Consider the following 24506-nt stretch of genomic DNA (forward strand, 5'->3'; position numbering starts at 1 on the left):
GGAGACGACTGTTTGTGTTCCGTTTGAAACTAAAAGTAACGTTGACTTATTTTGTCCGGTCAGTCTTTAGTCATTACCCGGTGCATTGGTCTCCGATGCTGAGGAGCATTGACCAATCGGCTGTATTTGACGAGTTGGGAGTGAGAATGTGTTGGTGTAGCGTGTGTAGCTCGTACACCAGACCGGCAAAACCAGAAATGGACCAGAACTCTAGTTCTACCCGTGCAGCCCAGAGTCCCAAAGAATTCTGCACTTCCTGGTTTACATCCAACATGTCCTGTACGTATATACATGCTGCACACATCCTCCCTCTTCCTCCACTGATACACAGTGCATCTCTCCTGCATGCCCTTCCTGTGACCTCTGACCTCTGCGTCCGTATACAGCCGTCAGCTCTCAGATAAACAGGGAGGAGGAGTAACACTGTGTGTGTGTATGGGGAATAACACACGGCAACAACAGTCACATGGACACACAGCGAAGGGCCTTTTCCTTCCTCCGCCGGCCGCCTCTATATTTAGTCTCATCTGCACCTGTGAGTCTGAGCGCGCTCAGTAGGCAGCTGATGAATGGAGGGCTGTGACCTCACAGGAAGGGGGGGGGGCTACTGTGTTTGGGATGTTTGGGGTCGTCACAGCTACTCGTTTATTACTGTATTGTTTCATTACTCTGCTGATGAAATGGGGTCAAAGTGTGCGTACTGGATAATTCAGTAGAGCTTTACGAGGATGAGTGCAGCTTATTATTTACTTTCACTTTTAATTCATTGATAAAGCAAATAGCCTAACTTATATTTGAATCTGGAAAGCACTGAGTTTAAGCTTGGAATGTGCTATATGAATTAAATAATAATTATTATTAGTGGCGCCACTCTCCTCCTCCTCTGCATGGTAATATCCTACCACCATCATCCGTCCATCAGCCACAACTACTTCCTTCCTTCCTCTCCGTCTTGTAGAAAATGCAGATGGATGGAAATAATGATCCTGTTAATCCTCAAAGTGTTCTGTCCCGCTTCATCATGAAGATCCATGAAGATAGAAAACAACAACAACAACAACAAGCAAACGTGAAAAGAGAGTAAAACAAAACATAGTAATGTGAGGCCGGGTGCTCCTCTTCCTCCTCCAACTGACTCTCTCCGTGTCCTCATCGCCATCGTCTCTGCTTTCCATCTCCGTCTGTATACATTACTGAATCCACGGCTGCTGCTGCTGCTCGCCGTCAACGCAGCGAGGCTGCACTTAGTGTGTGTGTGTGTGTATACTGTATGATGTGTGTGACAGGATGTGTGCCAACCTCCACTTCGCTGTAAGTCTCTCACCACAGTGTGTTTTCTTTCTTCTTCGTGTTACCACATCATCACCGCCGTGTTGCAAGTGACTCTGCGAGATTTCGGCCAAACAGGAAGTTACGATCGCTCAGTCTGACACCGGCTGGTAGCACGTTTGTGTAGACGGCTTGAGAATGTTGATTTTTCAATATCAATATACAGAAAATCACATCATATAATTACAAATGACAAAGTCCGATCGGTGCATCCCTCAAAATGACATGTTAGTTTAGATTATATGGTCACAGACGAGTGTCAGCTCTGTATGTCCTCATCGATTTACTGGGACAAGAGCAACAAGAATGAAGCACTTTCTAAGAAAACTACGTGACAAACACCACCGAACACATCCTGTCTAAAGCTGCACAGTTATCAACAGCCATCTTCAACCTCCTACGTAACCTCCACGCTGGAGACAACTCGCCACATCCGACAGCTACAAACACCAGTTAAAGTAGATTTATTTTACTCATATTTGTTGTCTTCCCTCTCTCTCCTTATCTCCCTTTTCCTTTCTCCTCCTTCTTCATCATCCTCTTCCTCTGTTCTTCACTTGTGTGTGAGCAGATTGACCTGGAGCCGGAGGGGAAGGTGTACGTTGTTATCGACCTGTCGGGATCTTCCAGTGAAGGTAAGAACGATCATTTTTACATAAAGATCAGGACGACCAGAGTCCAGCTAACGTATGAAACACACAAACACTGTTATTATCTGTTACGCTGAAAACAGCTGTGGCCGTTTGATTCTGCGGCAACATGCAGCCAAACAGAGAATACCTGCAGCCAATCAGTGAACAGATCCTGTGACTCCTGTGACATGTTGACCTGTGTTACAAAGAATTTCTTCTCGCCTGAAACACATGAACACACCTCCCGGCTCAGACCACATAGATGCATTTATATGAATTTACATATGAACTCATTTTAACTTACATGCACATACATATATTAGGGCTGACCCAAATACTTCAAAGCTCGACCGTTGCCGTGGTAATCGACCTACAAATCAGTACACGAATGCTTTGTTTGTTTTTTTTTGTTTTTGTTTTTTTAAATATATATATATATATATATATATATTTATAAAAGTATGTAATAATAATAATGTATAAATCCCAAAATAGGCCCCTGAAATAAGAAATAATCTCACAACATTATTCATTAATTGTCTTCATAAATTATTCACATTATTAATTATTGTTAGTTATTCTCAGATGGATATCGCTGTTTGCGGCAGCGGCGCTCTCCCGAAGCTTCAAATACCTTCGAATATTTCTCACCAAAGCTTTGAAGCCCAAAAAATGGTATTCTGGATAGCCTTAATAAATAAATAAATAAATTTATTTATTTATTAAAAATAAATATGATATATTATATGTCCTCCTCTTGTCGTCCCTCCCATATTATAAATATAATATAATATAATATAAATAAATAAATAAATAGAAGATACTCCAACAATGTCATCCACCAAATCTCACTTCAAGATATTCTCTTAAAAATTATTAAATTTGTGCCAAAAAACTGATTTATTAAAAACACAACGTATGCAAAAGTAGCCGACTAGGCTGCTGCAGAACTAAAGAAGATATTGGATATCCGAACTATCGTTATTATATTGGCCTTTAAAAATACTGTAGGTTGTTGGTTGGTTTAAAAGTGGTCGTCGAGCGGAGAATCAGGGCTAAAGTAACTTTAACTTTGTTAAAGTAAAAGCTCCCTCTGTGTTGTTTAGTATCACGTCTCTGCAGCTCATTTCAGATCAAATCCCCCTCACACTGATTTTATAAACTCTCCGTTGCTCTTCTCTCTGATATTCTCCGTTAGATGTAGAGCGGTCTGTTTAACTTTGTAGGACTTCTCCTTTCTTTAGTATTTGTGTCTCACACTGTGGGAAGGTAAAGTTTTGAGTCAGTCTGTTATCGACATCAGGAAGTAGCCGTGGTGAGTTTCTGTGTATTAGTGAGTGTTAGTGAGTATTACCGTGATGCGGTGATGACAGATGTGATGTCATCAGTGACTACACATCAAAGGGTTCAATCATGTCCAGAGGGTTTCTGGAAGAACATTTTAAAACAGCTGGTGACAATTCAAAGAGGCCGGCCTGCTACATGTAGCTACTGATGATGATTATTTTCATACCGTTGCTGATATCCATCAGTTGTGTTCAGTTTCCTGTTCTTGCTATGTGCATTACATAATACTGTTGACATGCCTGTTGTTTTTAAACAGAACATTATGTTTTTATTGTTTGCATTTTAGAATGCAATATTAGTCCACCACTCCACACGGGACGGACTGAATATATAGCATGCAACAGACGACAGATGAGACAGAATGGAAGAAGAGAAAGAGAGAGAGAGAGAGAGAGAGAGAGAGAGAGAGAGGGAAAGAGAGAGAGAGAGAGTGAGTTAGCCGGAGGTCAGCAGAGGGAGGAGAGGACGTAGATAAATTGATTAGTAAAGTGGAGCGTCCTCTAATGGACCGGTTACATCATCGAGAGAGAGCGAGAGAGAGGGTGGGGGTAGTGTAGTTAGAGGGAGAGAGACTAAAGCTTTGTTTATACTCGTGCGAGACACCGTGGCGTGGGCCTACGTGGCGTGGGCCTCCGTGGCGTGGGCCTACGTAGATGGCGCTCGCTACGAGCATGCACAGAGGCGTTTAAATGCTCAGCGCATTGTTCCTTGCAGAATGCTCTGAAACGCCAGGAGGCGTAGAAACCAAATGGATAAGCAGAAAGAACGTTACAGGAAGAACGTTACAGGAAGAACGTTACAGGAAGAACGTTACCGGAAGAACGTTGCATAAATAAAACTATGTAGAAAAGAGCAGCTGTCTCTGCTTTATTCTCTGGAAGCCTGATGTGTGTATCTCTTTTATAACGTGTTTCCTTACAGGGGAACTTAAATATTCCATGAAACCTTTTTTTTACTTTTACAAAAACGATCTCTCATATTCGTTCACAGCCTGCAGCAGAGAGCCTCTTCTTCCTCCAGAGTGTTACCTGTTTCTTTATAAGTCTTTAATGTCATGTGACATCCCTGTGGTCTCTCAGTGAACAGTCGTAGAGACGTCTGTACAGAATATCCTGCCCGGCCAAATCTTCCCTCGAAGGCGTCCATGTTGAAATGAAAGGCGCAGCAGTCGGCGTGTAGTAGGGCTGCACGATTTTGGCCAAAAATGATAATCACGATTATTTTGATCAATATTGAGATCATGATTATACATTCATTTTAGGGACAAAATATCATTATTGTACTTTGACATTTAAATAAACTGCTTTTTCTTCCATGCTGTGCTACATTCTTACTGATTCACAAACCGTTGCATCAAAATAAGACTTAAAATAACTTCTTCACCTGAATTTCAGCATTTTCGAGTAATAGATTACTCTTCTACTGTGGACTGCAGTCGCAACAGTCGCTGTAGGCTTGATTTGATGGAGTTTTCTATGAGCCGAGCACATATTTTATATCGCAGTCGATCAGGGTCATTTAATTGTGGGAAGTCAAAATTGTGATTGCGTTTTAATATTCTATTAATTGTGCAGCCCCGAGTGCGTAGTCACAAAAATTCAGAGGTGCACGACAGAGTGTCGCAACAACTTGCAGAGCGTTCGTGCATAACGCGAAAACCGCGATGATGTAATTTTCTGGTATGCGCACCTCACGCCGGCTTCACCACGGCAACCATAATCCCACCTTTAGAGGAGTCATCAGGACTTTTCTCTCTCTTATAAATTTGTTCTTTAACCTTTGATTACATTTATTTCTGCGACTCTCTGTTGCTTTTTCTGTCTGCAGTGTCTTACAGTATATTTATGTACCTGTGTGTGTGTGTGTGTGTGTGTGTGTGTGTGTGTGATGAAGAGTGGATGAAATTGCTTCATGTCATTACTTAAATGTGTTTGCATAACAGAGAACACATGGGTGAACAGTCAGGCCTGAGAGCTGCAATAAACCTATTAGCTTACACACACACACACACACACACATACACACAGCCGCCGTGATGATATAAAATTACTGTTTTTGTGAATGGAGTCTGGTGGCTTTGAAAACAGCGATATAACGGCTTCAGTTCTCCGTCAGAAAGGGCTGTCTGATGTCTGAAAATGTTCTAAATATAGTGTACACTTCTGCTGCTCCCGTCCACGGCCGCTTCACCAGACAGCCCTTTCTGACGGGCAGCTGAAGGCGTTATATCGCTCTCTTCAAAGCCACCAGACTCCATTCATACAAACAGTAACTTTACCTCTCATAACAGGGAGTACACATACAACCTCACTTCTTTCAGTTATTTCCAAACTGATCACAGCTTACATTGACTCAGCTAGTGCGTTCACATTATTCATAACCTTATTGATCAGCTTACTGTGCCAACCTACGTCACTGCTTCCTGAGGAGGAGTATTGATAAGAGTACCAGTTGAATCTCAGTGAGGATTTTTCAGTGTCACTGTTTGAACATCCAGTTTTAACTTTCAGGGTTGTGATGAGGACATCACAGAGGAACAGCATGTCCATCACAGACCCCCACCCCAGTGGACCACACTAAGTCTAACTCTGTTGCTAGGCAGCAGTCGTCAGTTGCTAGGCGATGGCAAAGAGGCTGGAAGAGTTAAGAGTGTGGACCGGCAGAGACATGACAGGGAGGAAGGAGTACAGAGAGCCCTACAGAGGCTGGAAAATGTAGAGTATGTCCGGAGGGGGGTGCCAGAGGAAAGACGAGTTCACTGTTTGAGGAGCGTGAATGTGCTCAGTGAAGATATTATAGACGAAGATATTTCGTTGTTTTTGACCTGACAGAGGAAAGGCTGTTAAGATTCATCCTGCAGGGAACATTAATATCCAGCAGACTTCATATCAGTCCAGCCTGTCGTTGGATGAACCAATAGACAGTCTGACAGTCATCCCTGCTGCATGTGAGAACATAAACTGACTAAATCAAAATGTACTCAGGATGTGGCCAAATCAACCCCCTCATTTTACAGTTATGAATAACATACATGACGTTACACGATCTGAGGTAGTGACGGCTGAATGATGACAGAGAGAAGACAGATTATGTTTGACGATACCTCGGCTGCTGGGAAGCTCAGTCAAAGAACATATATTGATAAGAAGTGAAACTCAATAGTTCGCTCCGCCATTTTGGACTGAAAGCGACTACCGGACGCCAGTAAAACGTCCGCCTACAAAGAGCCGTACAAAAGTAAAACTAAATTATTTCTATTCTATTGTCATATTTAATGTCTCTACTGAAATGACCTGAAAAAAAACTGGAAAAAAAACACTCATCAGCCAGCAAAACGTTTTAGTCTGTGAATGTTTTTCCTCTCATACCTTCATCCACGAACTAATTAACTAGCTCGCCCCAGGTACATGTGTATGTGTGTGTTTAATTAAGAGAGTGTTAGGCAGTAATTGAACTGTCTGCTGTTCCTCTGAGGAAACTCTCTGTAATGAAACACACAGAGACACGCTGACACTGTTTCAGGCACACAGTGTCATCTCCATCTAGTGGCTGCATGGTGTCAGTGCAGAGGAAGGTCGACGTCCTGCAGGTGATGCTCATTAATCTCAGTGATGAGTCTTCAGTTTCCAGCACCAATATTCAAAAAGACAATGTTGTAGTTTTATACAGTTTAAGATTAAATAAATATCAGTATTTCAGTACAACTCATGTACAATCAATCAATCAAACCTTATCTGTATAACACCTTTCATACAGTGCAGTTCAAAGAGCTTCACAGATAATAAGACAGAACAAGTGAAAACAACATAAAAGACAAAAACAATATTTTAATGTGTTTTACAATAAAATAAATAAAATACATTTTGTTTAAATACAATAAAGTGAGTGATTAATAAAATAACAATGAAATAGAATGAAATGATACAACTTCAATAAAGTAAAATATGTGATTATTAACGTATTCTGTACTACTGCCACAATACAATAAAGTAAGTAATCAATAAAGTAATAAAATACAGTAATATTGTACAACTTAAATACAATAAAATAAGAGATTAATAAAATAACAATGAAATATAATAACACTTTACAACTTAAATGCAATAAAGTAAGTGATTATTAAAATAACAATTAATTAGAATACAATTTAACAACTTAAATACAATAAAAAATAAGTGATTAATAAAATAACAATAAATAGAATACAATTATTCAACTTACATAAAATAAAATAAGTTATATATATATATATAACATATAATGAATATAAAACCATGTATTTTTCTGGTGTGTGTGCGTGCAGCGCCGGCGGGCTCCAAGGACAATGAGGTGCGCGTGTTTCGCCAGCGGATGGGTCCCAGGAAGCGTCAGGGTGCCGTCCGCCGGAGGGTCCACCAGGTCAACGGACACAAGTTCATGGCCACCTACCTGAGACAGCCCACCTACTGCTCCCACTGCAGGGACTTCATCTGGTGAGGACACACACACACACACACACACACACACATCATAATTAATATGTATATACACACGTGTAAAAATACACAGCTTGATGTAAATTCAATGCTGACTCAGGTTTGTTGTCTCTCTGTCCTTCAGGGGCGTCTTAGGGAAGCAGGGCTACCAGTGTCAAGGTAGGACGGTGTCTTCACTCTCCTGTGGTCTCAATATTAATAATGTCTGTCAACATTATCAACTGGACGGACTTACAACACTTAACATCCTCCTATAAATGTGTTTCTGCTGCAGTGTGTACCTGTGTGGTCCATAAGCGATGCCACGAGCTCATCATCACCAAGTGTGCAGGGATGAAGAAGCAGGAGGACACCGTGGAGGAGGTACTACTACTACTACTACTACTAAAACAAGACCCTATATCTCAATGAAATGTTACTTGTTAGGTGATTGTGTCTTATATGAATTGTTATGAGATATTTTGACTAGTAATTAGATAAATATACTTGATAAGATTTTGCATATTTGCAGTCAAGAACTGCGTGGACACTTCAGGGGTCCCTGTTGGTGTTTGGCTGTCATTCCTTTTCTGTCTTGCCGTCGTTTGTCCTCTATCAGTAAATGAATCAGTAGTGGTAGAGGTAACACTCCAGATCAGACCTCCAGACTGTCTCACTGTCCTCTCTTGCCTCTTGCAGCCGGTCGGCTCTCAGAGGTTCAGCGTCAACATGCCGCACATGTTCAGGATCCACAACTTTAAAGTTCTCACCTTCTGCGACCACTGTGGCTCTCTGCTCTGGGGTCTGCTGCGACAGGGACTCCAGTGTAAAGGTCAGTGTAGACAAACATACTGAGGTCTTTATCAGACCTTTCACTAACAAACACCATGCTATTAGTACAGTACAAAAGTAGGTTTATTTAGATTTGGGCTGTCAATTGAAAATGGAGGCGGTTACCGGGGGATGAACAGGAGCCGTAGTTTGGTCGGGGTCATATACGGTGGGGTGATGGGGGTCGAGGAGAGGGTTGAAAAGGGGGTCGATCATGTGGGGATCAATGAGGTCGAACGGGGTCGTAGTGTGGTTGGAGTGTCTGGAACCCGGGGGTCGAGACTCAGAGTGGAGGTATCAAATCCAGGACTTTGTTGTTATGAGGATAAGCTGCCAACTGCTGAGACAAACAGGAGAGAAGAGGGTTAGACACACCTATAGGTCTGCACAGGTGGTTGGATTAGCGAGGGAGAGAAGCATACCTTCATATCGTGCAGCTCACTTGACCTGGACAAAAGAAAAATCATGTTTTATCATTCATCCTTCTAGTGTTTCTTCTGACGTTGCTAACTGTCTTCCTGTGTCTCAGTGTGTAAAGTGAATGTCCACCGGCGCTGTGAGAGTAACGTAGCTCCTAACTGTGGCGTAGACGCCAGAGGAATCGCCAAAGTCCTCTCTGACCTCGGAGTCACGCCGGACAAGATCTCCTGCAGCGCCCAGAGACGGAAAAAGGTGAGTCAGCTCGTCCACCAGTTTTATAAACCTGGCTGTAGAAAGTTGATCAAATGAGTGACTCTGTCTTCACACAGCTCCCTCAGGGTCAGGACCCCCAGCAGACGTTATCAGGGACGGCGAAGACAGAGGACGATCGCTCGAGGTCCGCCCCCACCTCGCCGTGTGACCAAGGTAACAGAAGTCCTCCTCGCCGTCACACATAACCTCCGCGTAAGACCAAACCCACCGTCTTATTTCTGTTTCTGTTTCCAGACGGGAAGGAGCTGGAGAACATCCGGAAGGCTCTGTCGTTAGACCACCGCGGAGAGGAGCACAAAACACACCCGATCTCCTCCCCTTCCTCTGTCGCTACGGTAACGGGGGACGGAGGTGGAGGGGGCAGCGTCGGAGTCGGAGGCGAAGGAAGCCCGGCCAACGGAGAGGTCAAAGGTCACGTCGCTCCTGAAGTCAACAGGATGAATTTGCGCGACTTTGTGTTCATCAAAGTTCTGGGGAAAGGAAGCTTCGGGAAGGTGAGAGGAAGACGGACGGGAGAGCTGTGTGGAAATATTCTCTCTAATGTCACGTTTGATTGTTGTGACCGCTGCGTGTCATTTGACCAGGTGATGCTGGCGGAGCTGAAGGGCAGCGACGAGGTGTACGCCGTCAAAGTGCTGAAGAAGGACGTGATCCTGCAGGACGACGACGTGGAATGCACGCTGACGGAGAAACGCATCCTGGCGCTGGCCAGGAAACACCCATACCTGACGCAGCTCTTCTGCTGCTTCCAGACCAAAGTAGGAACACACACACGCACACACACACGCACATACGCACACACACACACACACACACACACACACACACACACACACACACACACGCACTGACACAAATTTGTTTTATTTACGCCACCAATTTCTTGAATGCAACTTGTGATTTTTAGGTTGAAGCGGCTCAGTTTAAAAGCTAGAGTGAAGATACTGGTATCATATGAAAACCTAATGAATCCATTGGTACCAACCATGTCATACTAGCTTGTCATAAAGGAGGTTAAATAACACTCCAAACTTACACAAAATTTTGTCGAGGAAAAACTGTCATGTCCATTTTCAAAGGGGTCCCTTGACCTCTGACCTCCAGATATGTGAATGAAAATGGTTTCTATGGGTACCCACGAGTCTCCCCTTTACAGACATGCCCACTTTATGATAATCACATGCAGTTTGGGGCAAGTCATAGTCAAGTCAGCACACTGACACACTGACAGCTGTTGTTGCCTGTTGGGCTGCAGTTTGCCATGTTATGATTTGAGCATATTTCTTTATTCTAAATGCAGTACCTGTGAGGGTTTCTGGACAATATCTGTCATTGATTTGTGTTGTTAATTGATTTCCAATAATAAATATATACATACATTTGCATAAAGCAGCATGGTTGCCCACTCCCATGTCGATAAGAATATTAAATACTTGACAAATCTCCCTTTAAGGTACATTTTGAACAGATTAAAAAATGTGCGATTAATGTGCGATTAATCATTTTAATCGATTGACAGCTCGACTGTCTTCTGGAGATTCTCAGCAGTAAACTACTCTGAAAAGAAATACTTGACTGTTGGGATCTTAGGAGCTTAGGAGACTCCCATAATGCATTGCAGCATACAGTATGAGCATAATACAGTAGGTCACCGTTCAGTGCACATAAATTCACCTGCAGACGCACTTTGCACCTCCAGGAGGCGCCAGCAGACCACATCTGGATCTCTAGCCTCCAGTTGTTGTGACTTTCATTATGACTTAAAACTGTGTGTGTGTGTGTGTGTGTGTGTGTGTGTGTGTGTGTGTGTGTTTGTTTCCAACCTGGGAGTTTGGTCCCATGATACATCTGATGGGTCACCACATGATTACAGGGATACGAAAGAAAAAAAAAAACATTTCTGTTATATAAACTTTCCTTCCTTTTTCTAAACTTTTTTCTTGTGAATCCGACACTTTAACCTCCTCAGGCCTTTAAAAATCCTCCGAATCAAACAATATTCACACCTGATGTTTAACTAAAGTCCCAGACACACCAAGCCGACATTAGAGAACCAGCGGCGACGAAGGCTGACCTTTGAGTCGCCTCATGTGTCCTTTGTCTCGGCCAAACAGTTGCACTTGAACACACCGCAAAGACTACAGCCGACGGCCAGTTAGCACGTACGTTCTTCGCCTGCGTGAGAGGAAATAACTCTCCACACCAGCAGGCGGCGGTAGTCTGTATTCATCATTCAAAAAGGGAAACAGGAGGACCGAGGATGGCGGATATACAAGCCGTTGTTATGATACGTACATGAAGCTAGGCGGTGTCTGTCGACCATTTTCACACCGCTCTCACTCAGCACTTAGCTTCATTCCAGATGTTCATGTCGCTGTGAAAATCTCCGTGTGTTGGAATGATCAGATGAGATGAAGAAGAAAAATGAGGAGAGCCTTCTGTGTGTGTCGTCTTGACTTTACCTGCTGGCTTGCTTTCCTCACGTCCTTCTCGTGCACTGATTGGTTTAAGCTGAACAGCCAATCAGAGTGATTTCTCTCACCGACGATTCAAAATGCTGAATCGGCCGAAAAAACTCAGACTAGAGCGGGACACACCGCAAAAACTAGACCGACGCCCAGCGACTGCCGACCATCAGCTTGGTGTGTCAGGACCTTAAGCTGTAGACCTGTAGACCAACCTGGGGGTCTGACCCCCACTAGGGGTCATCATACAAGGAGAAAGACAGTTTTTCATGGTGTTTGAAGCAACATGTTTACCACTGTGTGAGAGAGAGAACGTGGGCCAGAGCGAGCTTGATGTCGTCTCAAGCAAGGCGAGAAGTAAGCAATGGCGTGCGACTGAACGCACACTCCTACGCAGAGCTGCCTCTGCGACTGTACGTCAAAACAAAACAGCTGTAGTGCCAGATGTTTGACGGTGGAACGTCTCAGAGGCTGTGGACTGAGCGGCCACAATGAGTAAATGCAAGTTTTCCGAGGGCTGGCTTCCCAAATATAAAGCCTGGTTGGATCAGGATCGCAAATGGGAAAGGAGAAGTAGATGCAAACTTTGTGTAAAATCGTTCGTCATAATCAGGGCAAAAGCACTGTCGTCTTGTCACAGCATCCTCTGCACCACAAAGTCACATATGGTCTTAAAAATTCTGGAAATTTGAGTCTGTAAAAGTCTGGAGTTTTGAAATGTAAAATGTTTAGGAACGACTTGTAACCCAGGAGTGATTAGTGAAGCGTCTGAGCTTCATTTTCCTTCTCTTCAGTCTCCTCTCATCGTCTCCACTCTGAGCTGATTATTCCGTCCATACAGTAAGTGGACGACGACAGACGGACACACAAAGGACACCCGTGGGTGGGACGCCGCCAACGCCGGCAGGCCGAAGCGTGTTTTGTCTATCGTATGTTACATAAGTGTTCCAGTTGGAAACATATAGAGGCTCTGTACATGTACAGTGTATGTGTGTTAATACATCGTACAGGTGTGTGCTTGCTGGTCACATGATCGGTCCTTTCACTGCAGCTTGAGCCTGACGGCGCTGAGACGGCTGCACAGGTGTTAACTGTCATCAGACGGACCACAACGAGGCTGCACGAGCCTCAACGTTTAAGACTCTGGAGACGCCGCCTGAGGTTTACCTGATGTTCACTGAGTTCAGATGAAGAGTTTAGAGACGTTTCTAACTAAACTCCTGTTTTCAGGATAATTGAAATGCTCGCTTGCACTTCAGGTCATAAACTTTATCTTAGCTCTCACGAGTGCCCGATCGGTACTGAGCATGTCCAGCTCTCAGCAGAGATTAGAATGAAGCGAGATGGCTCACTCCGTAGCTACTTCCATCATGAGCTCTGAAAAAACCCCCAATGTGATTCATTCTTTTATTGACAATTTTGCCGTCGGCCGTTACCGACAGAAGTTCCCGAATCTCGTCGCCTCTCCAATTAGACATTTCCGTTGACTTCTTCAAGCTAATGACTCCTCTTCTTCACCCACGGATGTTTGTTTCCTTTCGGTTTTGCACCAGTCGCATTGAAATGTCATCAACACGTCAACTCGCTCGCTGTAAATTCTCCGGACAAGTTTTGAATCCTCATCGCCAACCGTCACACTACAAAATATGACTCAACTCATGTTAGATCTTTTCTTTTGAAATGCAAAACAAATGGCCAATCACTGGGATGGGATTATTTTAACTGCTTCAAATCTAAACTAGTTTCAAGAGTTTTCTTTATTGATTCTTGTGATTCAGTCGAACGTTGCCAGTTTTGTTCGAAGACACTAGCCGTGTCTCCATTCACGTATTTTTGTTCACATTTTGAAGTGTGGCATTAGAAAAGCTGTATAGAAACGGCAAAATTCATTAAACTTCTTGAATTGTGCAAAAGTTTTTATGCTCACTTGAGTGTTTTTTGTTGAAAAAGAGTTGATGCTCTAAATAGGATATGGAAACGATTTTGCCAAATAAATTCTGACGTAGCGAACATTTAACTCACATGGCTGATCAGCTGTTTCTGGATATACTGTATATTTATATTGTCAAACATTTTTATTTGCTATAAAAACATGACCAATGCTAGCTTACATGAAATAATTAAAACTTGCCCAAATGAAGCAAATTCTTGAAAACCTCTCTCCATTTTTCTATCGTAGATGTAAGAAGGCCGAGCCCACTTGTTTTGTTTCCAGTTAACAACCTCTACTTCTTCTTCTACTCTGTTTACTGGTAGATTACAGCCATGCGTAGCCTATAGCGTCAACCTCTGACCAAACTACTATGTAGCCTAGTTTATTCATTCTAAACCGGTTGATGGAAACGCACCAAATTCACATTTCTTTTTTGCGTCATTTCAAAAGTTTGCTTAAAATTGATAATTGAATGGAAACACAGCTAATGAAACATTTTGACGAGACCTGAGAAATCCTCCTGGGAGCCAGCGGAAATATAGATTTAGTTCAATAAGTCTTAACTGGTCTGTGCTCTATGAGACTGAATGTTTTCTGAAGGTTCAGTAGGAGTGAAACATTACAGGAGGAGGAGGAGGAGGAGGAGGAGGAGGAGTTGAGTTGAGCTGCATCTCTTTGTTTATTTTCTCAGGCTGTTCTGGAGTCGACCGATGGCGTCTCCTGTTCAATTTATTTATTCCTGTTATTTTCCTCCGAAGCAAACACAAACATGAGCAGAGTGGACGGATGAGAGAGAGACAGTAACAGACGGGGAGACAGACGATGACGTCAGATGACATTTCTTATAGTTTCTTATAGTTTGTTCATTATTTTTTCTTTGTTTTATTCGTCTTTCTTTTCTTTTTCAGGCTGGACACACACACACACACACACACACACACACACACACACACACACACACAAACACACTCTCTTTCTGGCAGTCAGGAGTGTGTTCTTGGACAAAACAAAGGGATTGTGTCTCTTACGTAACAGCTTTGATCCTTATCAGGGACATGATGTGTAGTCCATATGCTGTGTGACCCCACCCTCGTCACCCTCACCACCCTCCTCCTTCCTCCTCCTCCTCCTGGAACACACACTTAATGCTCTCCAAGTGATCACAATAAACAAACCCACATATACATTCAGAGTATAATCTCTCACACTCCACCTCTTACATAACGCTGGTTCCACTCGGCCCGTCGCCACGCTGATCCACATCGACTCAGTGTTCTGGTGAATTAGCTCATTAGACCACGACGGTACAGTCTGAGGCTGAAATCAGCTGCGGTAGGGAGGGCAAGAGGTCGCCTGTGTTGTTGGGTTCAAACTATAGACTGTATATAAGAAGTGGACGAAGTCCCGGTGATGTCACCCATCGGTTTGTGGACTACGGTTTTGAAGCCTTTGCCATTTTGGCCTTCGTCATCTTGATTTTAGGCGGTCATCATCTTCCGTTTAGGCCATCGCCATCTTGGTTTTTGGCCATCGCCATCTTGGTTTTTCGGCTGTCACCATCTTGGTTTTTGGCCTTCGCCATCTTGATTTTTGGCCGTCGCCATCTTGGTTTTTGGCCATCACCATCTTGGTTTTTGGCCTTCGCCATCTTGGTTTTTCGGCTGTCGCCATCTTTGTTTTTGGCCATCACCGTCTTGGTTTTTGGCCTTCGCCATCTTGGTTTTTCGGCTGTCGCCATCTTTGTTTTTGGCCATCACCGTCTTGGTTTTAGGCCGTCTAATTGTAAATAAAATGTTACAATTAACTCTGATGAAGTGAAAACACACTGTGAAAGGGTTAAAAGATGAAAACACGGACGACTCCCAGACCGGACAACGCCGTGGTAGCGACCTGTCAATCACAATTCTCCTGATTAACTCAGATTATTATGCATCCTTATTATTAAATATTTTAATTTATTATCCGTTTCATTTATTATAATATCTTTATACTTTTTGTTATTATATTTATTCTCTTTGTTCTATCCTTGAATGTCACTCTATAGTTATAAAAGTCTTTGTACTTTGTGTGACCTATGTCCTACCTACACCCTCCCTCCCTCCCTCCTGTTCTTCTTAATCGACTTTGGGATCGCAGTCGTTCCCCTATCAGCCTAATTACCGCCAAGAAATGTAAATAACATTATACAACAGTAGCGCTGGGCCTCGCTCTGCTCTGCTCTGCTCTGCTCTGCTCTGCTCTGCTCTGCTCTGCACACTGAGGCCGAGAGGGGAAGCAAAGAGGAGGGAAGGAGTGAACGTAGAAATGGAAAGATGTTCAGAAAAACAGACTGCAGATTGTCAATATTCATGATCATAACTTGTCTTTCTGAACAGAGTGAAGGGGTGATGATAAAAGGTGGAAGAAGGGGAGAGAGGGTTGTGTAGTGAGGAACTGGACAGTAACGGAGGAAGAGCGAGTGTTTTTTAATGAGCTGTAACTGGTGAACATCAGAGGCAGCAGAGACGTCCAGAAACAAGCCAGGTACATTAATGAACCTTTGTTCTCTTGGTCTTTATAGGACACAGAGAGAGAGACTGATGGACAGACTCATAGATAGAAGGACAGATAGAGAGAAAGACAGACACAGTGACAGTGATGCTCAGAGTCAGTGGACTGAAGCGACTGGGATGAAGTCCAGACCGCCACGGTCAACTTGTTTTAACATCTCTGACTGTGACGTACCTCTGACATGCACCAAATGTGTCTGATTTGATGAATCACACAGAGAAATTATGCTGAATTCTTCTAAATTGGATCTACAATGTCGTTACCTTATGGTCATCTGTTAACTGTCCTTGCTGCAAAAAGCTGACAGGGATGCAGTTCAAGGTGGTGATATAGTATTTGTTCGCCTCCATAATTTCTGATGCACGGGGTACCCCTATGGCGTTACTTTTGGACGGACCGTGTCAATATATGCTCGTTCCATATTTCACAGGAAGTTAGGTTTAGGTAACACAACCACTTAGTTTGAGTTGGGACGTAATCTTCTCTGACTAACGACTCATGTAACTAACGACTGATATCAACGTCAAAATAAGTCAACGATACTTTTAGTTTCACACGGGACACGAACAGGATATACAAAATATAATCATATTTTCACATTTTCGCGTTGTCCACAACACGCTCGGCACGCGGGAGAAGTTTCGGTTGGCCTCCTCACTCCATAAATCAGAAAATGTCATCAACAGCCTTAAAAAATCAATTTTCTTCTTTTAGTAATAAAATGTTGTATAAATCAGGTTATGAATGATATATGAACCTCTGAGAGTCTGAGAGAAAACAGCCTTCAAAGATGTGGATTATTAAATTCCTGCAGTTGAAAGGATAAAAAAAGATTAACTAATATATACCCAGTTGAATACTGACATTAAGACAATTATTAAGACAAGTTTTCTGAAATGTTATGTTTAAATATGCAAATGAGGCATTATGTAATGCTATCTTTTGGTGATTTTAGAAGAAATCTACGGACACAAACGGACAAAGTAGTAAAATAAATCTTCCCACTAGTCTGAAAGAAGACGTGTTATCGAAGTAAATTCTCTAAATTGACCGGTGCCTGAAAAACAATGTGTTTGCCTGCTGTGTCTCTCTGTCTAGTGGCTTTATAAGGATCTAACTTTCCTGGAAGTCTGTTTCTCATGAAACTAATCAAGACAAACTACTCTCTGACTTTTCTTTCAATTTCTTTGAGCGATGAAATTCAAGCGTTCTGCCCATTTGTTTTTACGGGAACGAGGAGTAAGGAGATATTGTGTGGGAGGACCGGCAGCCCACAGCGAGCGTTTAACTCCTGTCAGCCGCCGTCGAGAACAACAGCGAGTTCTCCACACACACTCAGCGTACTGAAGGTACATGCAGGTCGCCAAATATGTGTCAGTGTTGAGCAGCAGAGACTTTCTATTTTCAGAACTACAGTTATTAGTGGATCTCAGCAGGTCTGCTGTTGTTGAGATGCAGCTCAAGCACACACACACGTTTGTAATTTGATACTTTTGTAATTCGTTTAAACCTTTTTATGCATTAACCCTCTGAGACTTTAACCCGACTTCACTGTCTTACAGAAGCTGTAGCAGGTTCAGTGTTAGAGCTAGAGTGAAGGTCTAGATATCATATGAACCTAGAAAACCTAATGAATCCATTGGTACCAACCATGTCATGCTAGCTTCTCGCGAAGGACGTTAAATAACGCTAATTTTGGCAAGGAAAAACTGTCATGGCCATTTTCAAAGGGGTACCTTGACCTCTGACCTCAAGATATGTGAATGTAAATGGGTTATATGGGTACCCACGAGTCTCCCCTTTACAGACATGCCCACTTTATGATAATCACATGCAGTAGTTTTTGAATGCAGTATAAATGTGTTATTTTCTCCTATTCTAAAATGGTGTTTGAATATTTCTGCATACTGGGGTCCCTAAACAGTCTTGAAATACATAAATTGGGTATCACTGTAAAGCTGAGACTCTTGTGGATCCAATGAGCCCAACTGTATTCATGTGTGATGATGTTAGTCCCCATAGGAGACATTTCATTAAAATGAGACCATTTAAAAAAAAAAACTTGACCTCACTGTATATCATGACCTGTGGTGACCTCTAGGATAATCACAGCCTCATGAAACTTTACAGCCACAAACTAGAGACCTAGAGCATTCAGAGGATGGATGGCTTTCCTAGCTAGATTGACAATAAGGTGGTTTCTGAGCAGTTTACACAACAGAAGTGCTCGCCGTCCAATCGCCAAAATATGCAATTTTTGCAGAAATCTCCAAAATGTCAAAAAATGTTGAAACCACATCATAATATAACTTTTTCTATGGTGTTCCTCAAGGTCTTGGTGTCTTAATGTGGTGTTTTGGAAGGATTATTGATCATTTTTATCAATTCTCAAGTGGTAAAAAATGCCTAAATTTAACACCAAATCTGTGTAACAAATGGTATCAACCCAAAAATTGCTGCAGCAACTTCATTTATTAATTCATGTTTATTTCTGATTAATGACTAGAACAACTTGACACAGTGCTGCTGTGCTGCATCTTATATTAATCTTCAGGTTCCCAGCTTTCAGATGATGTACACCACTTCTGTGACATCTATTGTTGTCCTGCTATCTCCCCCTAAAGACCCGCTGTACCCCCCTAAAACAGACAGAAACGGGTCTATTGTGGGTCTCAGAGGGTTAACAGCATAAATTAGCTGCAGCTACTGTGACTTCTGTGCATGATTATATTCCCCATCACTGCTGTCTTTTGAGCAGTCTTTACACTATACATGTGCATTGATATTAATCAGCATCATAGACGGGAACTCAGGAGGGTAAAACTTTCTCTAAAAAGCAGAACCAAGAAGATCTTTTGATCAACTCCCCCACTGGTTTAATTCTGCACGTTGTGGACGACGTCATCGAGAGCGAGAGGCTGCTCAGCGTCGGCACACAAGCTGGATTCAACTGCTTTTTTTTTTTAAAGACAAGCATTCTTGATCTGCTTCCAGGGCCACACACACAATACACTCTGTCCCCCCAATTACAATCCTTTCCTGCTGCAATTATCAGGGGGGAAAAAAAGAGAAAGTCTGCCCTCCTCTTAAAGGCAAACACCACAAAATACACTGTGAAGGAGTGATTCATCTGTGTGGACGGTTACTGTGGCAGCGTTTACAAGGAACGCTTTGTGATGAAGCTCCCGTTATATGACGGATCTGAACCCGACCTAACTCCGAGCTCCAGGTTGAGTTGAATGAAATCACTGAGTGCATGTCGACTGGGACGGCTCTGTGTGGTAATGACCAGCAGCCAAACGGTAATGGCTGCTAATGTTCCTAGAAAAGTAGGACAGCAATTCACTGTTTTTGTTTTTGTACATGGACAAAAGTTCAAACCCCCACGTGCTGTTCTTTATCTTGATGAAGGGAGTTCATGTTCTGAGATGAAGTCTGTGACGTCTAAAAATCAAATGCAGATGTTTGTTCTTTGTTGCATAAGTGCAGACGTGAATATTAAATACCTTCATTTACTCAAGTACATTTATACTAGGGCTGTCAGTCGATTCAAATATTCAATCACGATTAATCACAAAATAATCATGCATTTTTTTATCTGTTCAAAATGTCCCTTAAAGGAGATTTGTCGAGTATTTAATACTCTTATCAACATAGGAGTGGACAAATATGCTGCTTTATGCAAATGTATGTATATATTTATTACTGGAAATCAATTAACAACACAAAACAATGACAGATACTGTCCAGAAACCCTCACAATATACATTCTTTGCTGACAGTGAATGAATGACAGAATGTGCTGTGTCCACAGAATGCTCCTACAACCTGAATAATATCAGCAGATCACACGCGTCTTCATCTGAAAACGCTCCATTCAGAATATCCAAACAGAATATGCTGTTTACATGACCCAGATCACATTCACTATATGTTTTCTTTTTCTGAATAATAGTGGGATATTAGTGTGCATGTAAACATTGATTGTCCTCACAAAGATAGAAGTACAAGGTTGTGTGTGTGAGTGAGTTCATAGTGTTGGTTTTACATAAGCTGCATGTTGAGACTTGTACGTTGTACGTATAGATTACAGCAGGGTGGCAGAGAGGGCACACGTTTAATCACACAGCGTTCCGATAACCATCGGGGGATCATCTGGGTGTGCACCTATAGAACAGTGTGTGTGTGTGTGTGTGTGTGTGTGTGTGTGTGTGTGTGTGTGTGTGTGTGTGTGTGTGTGGGGGTGTGTGTGTGTGTATGTGTGTGCGTGTGTGCGTGTGTGTGTGTGTGTGTGTGTGTGTGTGTGTATCTGTACATTTGTAATTACACTCAGGAAATGTTGATTCATGTTTGATTGGGTGGGACCAGCCGGGACTCTGGGTACATTTAAACAAACTATTTCGACATCCTGTTTAAAGTCCCTTTAAAGAGACAGAGAGAGAGAAAGAGAGAGAGAGAGAGAGAGAGAGAGAGACAGAGAGACAGAGAGAGAGAGAGAGAGAGAGAGAGAGCTGTCGGAGGTGGATCGGCGGCCACTTATGTAAGCGCCGATCCTGAGGCCCCTTTAAACTGATACTGGAGCGGAAACAAAGAGCCCCAGGTCAGATTTAAAAACAGTGTGAACGCAGTTCGATCGGCCTCCGAGTTCTCCGGCAGCACAGCAGCTGACTTCACTCCAACTAATCGATTAGAAGAGAATAATCTCTGTCCTCATGACACCTCACAGAACAACGGTCCTGATGAGGTTCATGCAGCGACTTGGACAGATTTTAATTTGGGGAAAAATGTAAAAAAAATAAAGGGTTTGTTAGTTGTGAGAACATATTGATGTAAAACAGGAGTCTGCAACCTGCGGCTCCGGAGCCACATGCGGCTCTTTAGCTCCTCTCCAGTGGCTCCCTGTGGATTTTTAAAAATGGAAATGAATAACAGTTTTTTGTTTACATTTTCATTTTTATTTATCATTGTTGTAGGTCGATGGTACAACGGTACGACGGAGTATTAGGGCCACATTGAGGAAAAAAATAAAGTCTGAGATTTTGAGAATAAACTCACAATATTATTAGAATAAAGTCATAGGTTTATGAGAAAAAAGTTGTATTATTATGAGAATAATGTAATAATATTATAAAGTAGTAATTGTGCATGTTATTTTATTCTTAATCGTAAAATTAGGACTTTATTCTCGTAATATTACAACTTTTTTTTTCGTAATATCATGACTTTATTCTGGAAATCTCTGATTTTTTTTCCCTTAATGTGGCCCTAATACTCCGTCGTACATTTGCACTTTGGCCCTCACTGTATTAGACTTATATACTATATACTTAGACTATAAACTGTGTTACCTTCATCACAATGCTCAAATGTTTTGCGGCCCCAGACAGTTTTTTTTTAGTTTTTGATATTAAAGGTTGCTGACCCCTGATCTAAAATAACGTGATAGAAAATAGTTTCATATGGCTCAACTATGGTAAATTCAGCTTTGTTTTAAATAATGATGACATTTTGCATCTTTTGTGTAGCTGCTTACAAATGACGCTGTAAAACAGTCAAGAGGAAGTCAGTGTTGTGACCGGGCCTGTCCCGTGGTTTGTGTTAGTCACCTTTGGGTGTATTGTTTTCTCTAGAGGAAAAGCAGGAAGAAAGTTTCAGGATTACAGGAATATATCCTTGTTTATGACGTGAAGAAACGTTACCCAAAAGGATTACTGTGTCATGCTTCTTAATGTTTAGTTAACTGGAACTCTGTCTGTTTGGGAAACCACCTGCTTCCCTGCTGCTCCGTCCCTAAAGCTTCGGTTATACACAAGGACCGTCGCACAGATGTGAGCAGATGTGGAATCGTGACGAGGAAACGTCTTTTATACTCTGTTTCTCCTCAAAGTTCTCCATTTTCTCCGCCCATCAGCGTCCTTACAGTTTAAAAAATGTGGATGTGCACGACACCTTCAGGTCCAACAACTCAAAACAAGAGACAATACCAACAGGAGAATACACTGTTTACCATTGGCAAAGCATTTTGGCAAATCTTTCTTGGGCGCTACCCACATAATCAGCTGTGCTGCTCATCCCACAAATGCATGATCCTTACAAGCTGGACATCATTGTGAAGGTAAATAAACAGGCTTTCCAACGATGTAAAATATAATGCCAATTAGCATTGTAACAACAGAGAAATAATCCACCAAACACAAATTTCCGACCTTTTTTTCCCCAGTTTATATCTATAGAATACACAATATAAAGATTATTAGAATACACTATAAATATACCCGACTACTACAACTAGCTTAACATATAAACATAGAATAACCCCCTATATACATTAGCAAAGTGTGCAAGTTACAATGTTTTGTTTTAAAATAAAAAATGAAATGAGGCAAATTCCACATGTGCAAGGTTATTACAGACTAAAACAGGACGGAGTCTGGTTGAGACAGAAACTCTACAGCTGAGAGTTCACTGTTAGTCAGAGGTGAGGTGTGGTACAGGGTTATTGTTTTAGGGGGGAAAGATTTCCTGTATCGGTCTTTGTGACAACAGTTAGTTAGTTAGTAAGTTAATCTTTATTGACAGACTCAAAGTCCACTATAAAAGCATTACGGCTGTCAGTCGATTAAAATATTGAATCATGATTAATCATAAATTTATCACATTTTTTATCTGTTTAACATGTAACTAAAGGGAGATTTGTCAAGTATTTAATACTCTTATCAACATGGGAGTGGACAAATATGTTGCTTTATGCAAATATATGTATATATTTATTATTGTAAATCAATTAACAAAACAAAACAATGACAGATATTGTCCAGAAACCCTCACAGGTACTGCATTTAGCATAAAACAATATGCTCAAATCATAACATGGCAAACTGCGGCCCAACAGGCAACAACAGCTGTCAGTGTGTCAGTGTGCTGACTTGACTATGACTTGCCCCCAAACTGCATGTGATTATCATAAAGTGGGCATGTCTGTAAAGGGGAGACTCGTGGGTACCCATAGAACCCATTCACACATCTGGAGGTCTAAGGTCAAGGCACCCCTTTGAAAATGGCCATGACAGTTTTTCCTCGCAAAAATGTAGTGTAAGTTTGGAGTGTTATTAAGCTAGTATGACATGGTTGGTACCAATGGACTCTTTAGGTTTTCTAGTTTCATATGATACCAGTATCTTCACTCTAGTTTTAAAACTGAGCCGCTACAACCTCTGAAAGATTGATTGTGTTAATGTGTTAAAGAAATTAGTGGCGTTCAAACGATTTTTCGTTTATGCGTCATTATCGCGTTAACTTTGACAGCCCTAAAAAACATACAACACTAACAATAATAGATGCATTGAAATAGAAACTGCCACTTTTTATAAAGGTTAAATAAAAGTTTATCAACGATAAAATATTTCCAAAGCTCTTGTGACTGCGAGCATTATCTGGTTTAATGATGCTCCAGACTACAGACAGCGGCTCACTAACACCAGAGTGTGATTCAGGGTTTAATGCTGAGAGAGGATGCATGTGAGAAGGAGATGAACATACAGCGGCTCAGAGGGACTGATCCTGGTTTCTTATATACGGAGCTGTTTATATCACAACCCCTCCCAACCCCCACCCCCTTATTTCCTATATGAAGAAAGCGTGCTGGAATTCAGGAAGGAGGCCATTTTCATACCAAGAGAATAGAGCTCAGAGGGCGCCCTATAGACTGTGTATGTGACAGGAAGTGGAGACAATCCATGTTGGCCGCATAGCCGTGTGTTTTGTGAGACATAAAATCCAAAGTTTGTCCAAGTTGTATACGCTCATTAAATGCATCTTTGTCTCTCTCTGCCTCTTCAGGACCGCTTGTTCTTCGTCATGGAGTACGTTAACGGAGGCGACCTCATGTTTCAGATTCAACGCTCGAGGAAGTTCGACGAGGCCAGATCTCGTTTTTACGCCGCCGAGGTCACGTCCGCTCTGATGTTCCTGCACCGGCACGGAGTCGTGTACAGGTAACCGTGACAACCACGTCAGCATCTATCAACGGGTCACAGTGCAAGACACGTGCATTTACATTTGACACATTAAAGTGGGTGTAACGATATTCTGCTGCACTTTTGCACCTTCAGTTCAGCACATTTGAGTTTTAGCTCCGACTCCGTCTCTTCACTGTGAATCATGACCACTGTGCTTATTTGATTTACAGCTTCCAACTGAGATATGCGTCTCCATTACCGCCCTATAAGAGAGAAAAGAAAATAAACTTTAAAGGAATACTTCACCCACAGAA

At 42.1% G+C, this 24506-nt stretch overlaps 1 protein-coding gene across 1 annotated transcript in view; it reads left to right on the plus strand.

Moving 5' to 3' along the window:
- Positions 1–24506, plus strand: part of LOC119495535 (protein kinase C epsilon type-like) — a 54347-nt gene that overhangs the window by 15806 nt on the left and 14035 nt on the right. The window contains 10 exon segments of the mRNA XM_037782142.1: positions 1901–1964; positions 7612–7780; positions 7908–7942; positions 8058–8146; positions 8462–8594; positions 9123–9265; positions 9343–9439; positions 9521–9780; positions 9871–10044; positions 24074–24228. Coding sequence (XP_037638070.1) covers positions 1901–1964; positions 7612–7780; positions 7908–7942; positions 8058–8146; positions 8462–8594; positions 9123–9265; positions 9343–9439; positions 9521–9780; positions 9871–10044; positions 24074–24228 — 1319 coding nt within the window.

Source organism: Sebastes umbrosus, chromosome 10 (assembly GCF_015220745.1).
Source record: "Sebastes umbrosus isolate fSebUmb1 chromosome 10, fSebUmb1.pri, whole genome shotgun sequence".
Taxonomy (NCBI): Eukaryota; Metazoa; Chordata; class Actinopteri; order Perciformes; family Sebastidae; genus Sebastes; species Sebastes umbrosus.